This window comes from Selaginella moellendorffii, unplaced genomic scaffold (genome assembly GCF_000143415.4).
Source record: "Selaginella moellendorffii unplaced genomic scaffold, v1.0 SELMOscaffold_24, whole genome shotgun sequence".
NCBI lineage: Eukaryota > Viridiplantae > Streptophyta > Lycopodiopsida > Selaginellales > Selaginellaceae > Selaginella > Selaginella moellendorffii.
In genome coordinates this window covers 714,948-723,495 of record NW_003314285.1, presented here as the reverse complement: position 1 = coordinate 723,495, position 8,548 = coordinate 714,948, and the positions used below count along the sequence as shown (strand labels likewise).

Here is an 8,548-nt window from a genome sequence, read left to right as displayed (position 1 = left end):
AGAATTTAACTAAAGCTAATGCAGAGGTGGTCGGATAGACAAGGTAAGTTGGCAAAATGAAAAGTAAAAATTTGTAACTTACAATTTAGTATTAGAGTCTTTTCCTTAATTCTAGCAAAAGATATAAATGGATTGCTAAAAGATGGCTAAGGCAAGGCATTAGAGATAGAACCTCCTCCAAAGATGGAGCCTTTGGTTAAATAAAAAGTTATGGATAAGGAATCTTTACATAAGGAACACTCTAGTGAAGAAATTTCCAAACAAGAGTTTAATGGTAAGGTGTAAGCAATAAAAAAGAATGACTTAAAAAACAATCCATAGAATTCAAATATAAAGAGAAAAGGTTCATGAACAAGAGTACACCCTTTTTTTCAATTAGTTAAGAGTCTTAAGATATTTGGGATTAAGTGCCTTTGGTAGCACTAGGTTGAGTGACATCTCGGGAAGACCAAATTTAGGAGCTTACATGAGGTTTGGTTGTCCAAAGCTCAATTGTATGCTTTAGAAGGACAATTTGCATAAACCAATACCCATTAAAGACCCTCATATGCAAGCTAAAGAAAAAATTATAGATGTTAGTAATGTAGAATGTATAAACCCTTTGATAAAGACTAAGGCAAAACCGAACAAAGTTAAATAAACCAAAATAAAATTAATCCTTTAAACAATACCCAATTACAAACCAAAGCCCCCACCGGTTTTCAAGGGAGTGAATGACTATAAGGTGGTGGAAGATTTATTTTACGATATGGAGGATTACTTTTGACTGTCATGGTTACCAAGCTCTAAAAAGGTTTTATGTGCAAAACCATATTTAACAAATAATATTAAGTCTTAGTGAAGAACAAGAGAGGCTAATGAAGGACTAGTGGCCACTTGGGAAGTGATGAATGCTACTTTGCACCTAAGGGATTAATTAAGTAAACTGAAGTAGATAGAAACCATTCAAAAGTATGTAAATGTATTTATGATTAAGAAGATCCTTGTTATAGATATAGGTGACATGCATTCCATGCCTTCATATGGGGCTTATAGACTTGGGCTCAGTGGAACCTAACTACCTACAATGAAGCATTAAATACAATTATTAAGGTGCATTTTAATGATAATTTGCAAAAAGGGAACACAATATAGTCAGGGTCCATATTTAACAAAAGAGCCAAACCAAGAGGGACATATAGCAAAAAGAAATTCAGAAAGAGTTTCTCTAAAAATAAGTTATCAGGGTTTTAGAAAAGCAAATTTAGTGGCCAGAGAGCAAATATGTGGGGGAGTCAAGCGAAAAAGAATAAACCCACTGATAAGAAAACCAAATCTACTAGTAGTATGGGAAATAATGTATGCTACAATTATGGTGAAGTAGGACACTTCTCAAAAGAATATCCCTACCTAAAGAAGGACACAGTCAATATGGCTATTTAAGTTAGGTAAAGTCCAAATTAACGTCTATGATCCAATCTCTAATACAAAGTTATTCATTACATGAGCAAATTTTGTAAAGAGTTGTTTGCAACATCTATTAGCCCTTTGAAGGAAGTTTAAAGATAACTTTATTGAAATCTTTATTGACATAGGTGTTTCAGATAATTTTGTGGCTATAGATATAATTTGGCAAACCAAATTAATGGTGTAGTGGTTGAGAGAACCAAGGACTATAGAGTTTATTTAAGGTAGCTAAAGCACCAATAAGGTACTTCGACAAACAAGAGTTGAAGTAAGGACTTGGAAAGTGGATATAAATTTCACTGTTTTAGACATAACGGGATTTAACGTGATTTTCGGGATGGATTAATTCAATTGGTTTATGGTCACCTTGCATAGATAAGGTAGAAACCTAATGGTAGTGGCAAATGCCTAAAGAAAACAATCCATGGTGGAGGCCCAGAATCTAACGGTAGGGCAATGTAAAGCCAAAGGCTCCTACTTAAATCTGGTATCCACAAAATAGCAACTCACTAAATGAACCAAAGTAACATTTTTATGCTTACTTTCAGTGGTGAGTGACAAAAAGATGGGAACAAAAGAAGTACCTTCAGTGATTTAATAGGTGTTTGACTAATTTCGAGATACCATATCAGAGGAATTACTAGTGGGATTACCCTTGCCTGATTGATAAAATATATTCAAAAAGCTCAAATGCCAACTTGAGAAGTTAGTTAATAAAAGGTATATTAGATTAAGCAAGTTGTTATATGAGGCACTAATGTTACTTTTTAAAAAGAAAGATACCTCTATATGCATGTGCATAGACTATTTGTTGTTCAACAAGTATACAAAAAAGAATAAGTACCCTTTATCAAGGATTAAGGACATATTCGATAAGTTGGGAAAAAAAAAATACTTCTCAAAAATTGACCTAAGGTTATAATACTGCCAAGAATTGTTTGCAATGGTCAATGTGCTCATAGAGTGGTAACACTACTTTAATTTTAAAATATAAATAGATAATGTGGCAATGAAACACTTTTTGTCACAACTCGACCTCTAAGGAAAATAGGGTTAGTGGGCTAATGCTTTAGTTGAGTTCAATTGCAAGATTCTATATAAACCTGGGAAGAGTAATACCGTGGCAAATGCTTTAAGTTGAAAAACAAGCTTAAAGTTGGCAATATCCAAGCTAACAACAACTTTTTAGGATGATATGTGGATAATATATGGGGATAATGGTCTAGCATAAGAAATGTTGTTGAGGAACTAAGAGGCGTAGTATGCCCACCAAAAATGTGAGCTACTTAGTGAAAAGAAAATGAATTATGTGGAACACAATGGACTCATTTCTAAATAGACAAAAGTGTATATTCCACAAGGGGAACTAAAAAAAATAGTCTTAAAAAAGTGTCATAATAGACCTCTTGTGAGATGCAATAGAGCCCTTTATACCCCTCCCCCCAAATGAGGGGTATAATGCAATATTTGTGGTGGTAGATTTGTTTTTTAAAATGGCACATTTTATACCCACCATAATGGAAGTGGATGTAGAAAGTGTAGCAAAGCTATTCTTTAAATAAGTGATTCGAGTGTAGGGAAGGCCAGAAGAAATTATCTCATTTTAAAATAAGATTTTCACTATTAGGTTTTGGAGAAGTCTTCTAAAGCAATATTGCACCAAACTAAAATTTAACACAACCTATTACCCACAAACATATATTGAGTATTGAGTCAAGTATGATAATAATAATACTTCTTGACAGATGGACAAATAAAAAAGGTAAATATACAGCTGGAGGATTATTTGCGATACTATGTCTCTAAAGACCAGATTGATTAGGTAAATCATTTAGGACTTGTGGAAATGTGTTATAACAATTCACCACATTTGAGTATCAGGGTGAGTATATGGGAAGTCATCAATGGGCAAGTTATTAAAGGTCCTATAAAATTTGGCATGGTTGAGTATTATGGAAAGTTACTTATAGTGGAGGCATTCACGGCAAAAATATTTAACATTTAGAATCTAATGAGGGATTCCTTGGAATGGGCTCAATAAAGACAAACTAAATATACAAACCAAAAATGCCGAAACGTAGAATTTCAACTTCAAGAGAAGGTGTGACTGAACACCAAGAACCTAAAGTTACTAAGTGGGATCAGCTAGAAGTTTACCCAAAGGTAAATACAAGTATTCTTGGAATTGATCTTGGGTTCCTTAAGTAGATTTGCATAGCCTTATGAAATTAAGACTCAAATTGGTAAAGTGGCTTACCGCCTTCAACTTCTCTAAAAGATAAAGAAAATACACTATATATTCTATGTGACTTTACTCAAGTCATACTTTGAGGACTCACTTCACAAGGACTAAGTGAGACCTTCACCCAAAGTTATCCAAGGGGAGTAGGAATATAAGGTTAAGACCATCTTTAATGCACGCAAAAACAATCATCTCTTGGAGGGGACGGGGTGGGGGGGGAGGGGAGGAGAGCGAGGGCCCCAAAAGTATAGGTCTAAAACCTAGTTTTAAAGGAACTCTCCAGTAATGCTTCCAAATTAAGTTGAAATTGGGACTGGGGGTTAATAGCCTTGGGTGGGAGTGAGCACAGACTCAGGTAGTGCTAAAAAAGGGCATCTAAAGGAATGATCAAAAGCAACTCCCTCCCAGAAGGGAAATGAACTATAGTGCTTATGATGTGAGACACAAATCCCTAAACCCCAATTAGAGCCGAAAGGGTGCCATGTGGTAGTGGCTGAAGCAAAAGCTAAATGAAGGTAACACATTTGAATTAAAAGCTTCAACTCGAAAAGTCGAGAGTGGGAGTGGAACTCCCAATGAAGTATTCGAGGAATGAGCATGAAACGAGCAATAAGTGAGTCTCTAAAAAAAAGGGACAAAAGAACTAACACGTGACACATGGAAGAGTCTGAGATGAACCCGAGATAGAGTCCGAGAAGGAGCCCGAAATTGAGTCCAAAAAGGAGTTAGAGATAGAGTCCAAAAAGGAGTCTAAGATGGACCCAAGATGGACTTAAGTCCAAAATGGACCCGAGATAGACATAAGATGGTGTTTGAGATGGACCCGAGATGGACCCAAAATGGAGTTTGGGATGGAGTCCGAGATAGAGTCTGAGATGGACTTAAGATGGAGTCTGAGATGAAGTCCAAGATAGATCAGAGATGGAGCCCAAGATGAAGTCTGAAATAGACCCAAGAAGGAGTCTGAGGTGGAGTCCAAGATGAAGTCCGAGATGGACTTGAGAAGGATCGAGGATGACTACTCATGGACAAATGGCCTAGTCTTTGAAAAATGGGACTAAGATGTAAGTGGTGTTCAACCACCTCTTTTCAGACCACCTCCTATAAATAATATTGCTTAAGGACCTTGGTCTGAGTAAGACTAATATTATATTAAAGATTCTAAATTGATTATGTACTGTGCTAAATAGCTCCTGTAAGAAGAACATATGTGGAATCCAGGCACTTCGTTTTGAAGTGTTTGGCAGCACTAATGCCAGCGCTCATGTTTTTTTGGTGTTTACAAGCATCCAAAAAGCTGGTCCACTCTGTTTATCAGGGATGTAAGGCATACTTTCAATCAGCTCATATGCTTCATTAAGGTATCCAGATCTCCCAAAGAGATGTACAATGCAACCAAAATGTTGTTGTGTGGGTTGATCATGGCTATAGTCTAAGATTGATGACTGAAAACATTTAATACCAGATTTCACAGTACCTGTATTGCTACAAGCTTGAAGTAAAGTTGTGATTGTATTTTTGTCAGCCTTAAATCCGTCCATGGCCATCTTTCTAAACAGTCTTAATACAAGATAGCTTTGCCCATTGTGGGCACTTAGAGAAAGGAATGCATTCCAAGTAGTAAGGCTTTTTACAGGTATACAAAGAAAGAGTTTCCTGGCCTTTGCAGGTTGCCCATTCTTAGCATATGCCGTAAGCATTGCGGTCCAAGACACACAATTCCTTTCAGGTAAACTGTAGAATATTTGTTCTGCTTGCGCTATATGTCCGGACAAAGCATATGCTGTTAGCAAGCCATTAGAGGTAACAAAGCCACCAAAAAGAGGTCTTGCTTCCTCAAAATGTCCATGCTGAGCGAAAGCAGCCAACATGGCATTCCATGTTACGAGGTTTCTATCTGGCATTTGATCAAACAAACACTTCGCTTCTTCAAGATGCCCTACCAAGCAATATGCAGACAGCATAGCGTTCCATGTTATTATATCTCTTTCTGGCATACAATCAAAAAGCTCTTTGGCATCTGTGATGTCTCCATACTTCGAATATGCTGCTATTAGTGTAGTACAAGATATCATATTCCATGTTGGCAGGCTGTTAAACAAGGTTCTAGCTTCTGAAATATGCCCATTTCGGGCATATGCTGAAATAACTATATTACAGGACGTTAAGTCTCTTTCCTGCATAGTTTCAAAAACCATTGTGCATTCCTCAAGCTTACATGAAGTGAGTAAAGCATTCCACGAGCTTATATTGTGTTCCGGCATGGAATAAAAAATGCATCTAGCTGCCTGCAAACATTCGCTCGAAGTATATGCTGCTAGCAGTCCATTCCACGACATAAGATTCCGCTGTGGCATGGAATCAAACAAAGACCTGGAGCACTCAAGATGCCCGTTTTGCGCATATGAAGCGAGCATGGCATTCCACGACACTAAATTTCTCTCTGGCATGGAATCAAAAATCCACTTCGATTCTTCTGGATTCTCGCTCTGCGCATATGCCGACAGCATTGTGTTATACGAGACCTGGTTCCAAGATGGCATTTGTAAGAACAAACTCTGAAGCTCGAAGTAGCTCCGGCTCTCAGAGTATGCTAAGAGCATAGTGTTGTAGGACACCATGTCTGGATACCTCATCTGGTGAAAAAGAGTCTTTGCTTCCACAAAATGTCCATTCTGGGCATACATTCCTAGCAATGTGTTGCAAGAGACGATATCCCAGAAGGGCATTGAAACAAACAATTCTCTAGCAGCACTAAACTGCACAGACTTTGCCAATGCCGCAAGAATCGAGTTCCATGAAACTATATCCTTCTCTGGCATGATTTCAAACAAAAGCTTCGCTTCTCCAAGCTGCCCTCTCAAGGAAAATGCGGCGAGCATCGCGTTCCACGAGACAATGTCGCGCTCCGGCATGGCGTCGAAGATTCTCCTCGCATCTTCGAGATACCCGTTCTTGATGCACGCGTCGAGCATGAGGTTCCACGAGAAGGCGTTCTTAACGGGCATGGAATCGAAGGCGCAGCGGGCATTTTGGACGCTGCCGCACCGGCCGTACATTTGGATGACCAGGTTCGAGAGATATGTGCCCGATTCGGGCATATACTGTACGGCGTCCAATGCACGGGCGTGGGCGCTCTTTGCGTCCGTGGGTGACTGGGAGGACTTGAGCATTTCAACACATTCTTTGAAGCCCAAAGCTCCACCGCCCATTCCAGTTTGTGGAAACTCTCAAACTTTACAAGGAGAGGAAAGAGCTATGGCTTTGTAAGCTTTGTTTAATACTCTAGCGCGTGGAACATTGGATCCACACACTTGTTCCACTTACCATTGTACAACTCTAGCAGCCTCTCCGCTGGAGTCACTCCCGTTTCCACAATCTCAGCAACACCTTCCAGAAACTTCACCTCATTGTAACCCCTTCTTTCCAGTCCCTCCTTTGCCAGCTCCAACACTTCTTGTGCTACGTCCTTCAAAGTCCCGTTCCTAAACCGTGTCTTCAATCCCAGCTTTGGAGCTTCGCGCCTCAGCATCGCTCGCTCGGCCCGACTCCAATCCTCGATCAACTGATAAGCACTCTCCAGAGCTTCTTCGTCGTATAAGAGTCCCACCCACAAAGCCGGCAAAGCACACAGCCTCTTCCACGGCCCCTCGTCGGCCCCTCTCATCTCCAAGTATTTCTTGAGCCGGACCTCGGGATAGATGGTGTTGATGTGATTCTCCCAGTCGCTGAGCGTTGGGAGTTCTCCCGGAAGCTCGGGTAGCCTCCCAAGGAGAAAGTCTTTGAAAGATCGGCCAGTACAATCTACGTGCTTTCCGTCCCTGTAGACGAACACCATGGGCACTTCAAGAGCGTAGTCAACGTACCTCTCGAAAGAAAACCCGTCTTCGAAAACGAATGGAAGATCACCGGTCCTGTCCCCGTCCATGTCCGTGTACGTCAAACTCCGGTAACTTAAGTAGCCATTCGGTGCGCCCTCTGTGAATGGCGAGTTTGCAAAGATCGCCGTGACAACCGGTTGCAAGGCTAGGCTAACTCTAAACTTTTTAACCATGTCCTCCTCGGATGAAAAGTCGAGATTTACCTGGACAGTGCACGTCCGGAACATGGTGTCAAGGCCAAACTTCCCAACTTTGGGCAAGTAGTTCCTCATGATCTGAAACCTCCCCTTTGGCATCATGTCGAATACTTCAACTGGCCACTTTGGATGGAAGCCCATCCCAAAGAATCCCACGCCCATTTCTTCACTCACGGCCTTCACCTCGTAGAGGTGAGAGCTGAGCTCGGCACAAGTCGCGTGGAGAGTTTCGAGGGGAGCACCACTGAGTTCCAGCTGACCACCAGGTTCCAAGGAAATACTCTGTCCATCCTTCTTAAGACCTGTGACCTTGTCACCCTCCATCTCTTTTTGCCAGTTAAATCTTTCACAGAGTCCTTCGAATAGCTGAGAGATTTGGGGGTAGTCAAGTGGCTTGAGCGTGCTCTTATCGAATCCAAACTTCTCGTGCTCGGTGCCGATTCTCCAGCGTGATTTGGGCTTGCAACCAGAGGCGAGGTAGTCGACGAGGTCGAGCTTGGTCAACGGAGCCGCTTTTGTGATCCTGTCTTCAGCGGCAGGAGCGGCGGCGACAATGCTGCTTCTCATCTTTTTCCTGCTTCGATTGGAATCGCCCGAAAGCGGTGCTGGAGATCTGGAGAGCATGATCGAATAATGGAGAGAGCTAAAATTGCAAGATAAAGCGGACATTTCTCACCTTTAGCAGTGGACTGACTCTTTGGAGTTGCGGAGACTACAAATAATCGCTCACTCTGGTCGGTGGAAACACAGGTAGCCATCTGCGAAGATAAAACATATCAGCT

The 8,548-nt window shown here is 40.8% G+C and overlaps 2 protein-coding genes across 3 annotated transcripts; both read right to left on the bottom strand.

Moving 5' to 3' along the window:
• Positions 1 to 4,870: 4,870 nt before the first annotated feature.
• Positions 4,871 to 6,570, bottom strand: LOC112347752 (pentatricopeptide repeat-containing protein At4g02750-like). Its single transcript, XM_024679103.1, has 3 exons — positions 6,155 to 6,570; positions 5,166 to 6,061; positions 4,871 to 4,995 (listed from the first exon to the last, which is right to left on the bottom strand). The coding sequence occupies exons 1-3, from the start codon at positions 6,568 to 6,570 to the stop codon at positions 4,871 to 4,873; spliced, it is 1,437 nt and encodes a 478-aa protein (XP_024534871.1).
• A 368-nt stretch (positions 6,571 to 6,938) lies between these two features.
• Positions 6,939 to 8,548, bottom strand: LOC9658066 (glutamate--cysteine ligase, chloroplastic). Of its 2 annotated transcripts, XM_024679359.1 has the most exons (2): positions 8,443 to 8,548; positions 6,939 to 8,379 (listed from the first exon to the last, which is right to left on the bottom strand). In XM_024679359.1, exon 2 carries the CDS (start codon positions 8,331 to 8,333, stop codon positions 6,966 to 6,968), a length of 1,368 nt encoding a protein of 455 aa, XP_024535127.1. In that variant the 5' UTR covers positions 8,334 to 8,379; positions 8,443 to 8,548; the 3' UTR covers positions 6,939 to 6,965. The 2 variants fall into 2 exon arrangements, with proteins under 2 accessions (XP_024535127.1, XP_002974231.2); XM_002974185.2 differs by having other exon boundaries at positions 6,939 to 8,548.

Bases quoted from the DNA above. Each gene is read 5' to 3' on its own strand.
- LOC112347752 (XM_024679103.1), bottom strand. From the start codon at position 6,570: ATGCTCGCCGCATTTTCCTTGAGAGGGCAGCTTGGAGAAGCGAAGCTT. The intron at 6,062-6,154 runs GTGGATTTTTGA...TGAGTGCTCCAG, and splicing joins GAGAATCCAGAAGAATCGAA to GTCTTTGTTTGATTCCATGC. The intron at 4,996-5,165 runs GTACTGTGAAAT...CCTGATAAACAG, and splicing joins TCAAGCTTGTAGCAATACAG to AGTGGACCAGCTTTTTGGAT.
- LOC9658066 (XM_002974185.2), bottom strand. From the start codon at position 8,435: ATGTCCGCTTTATCTTGCAATTTTAGCTCTCTCCATTATTCGATCATG.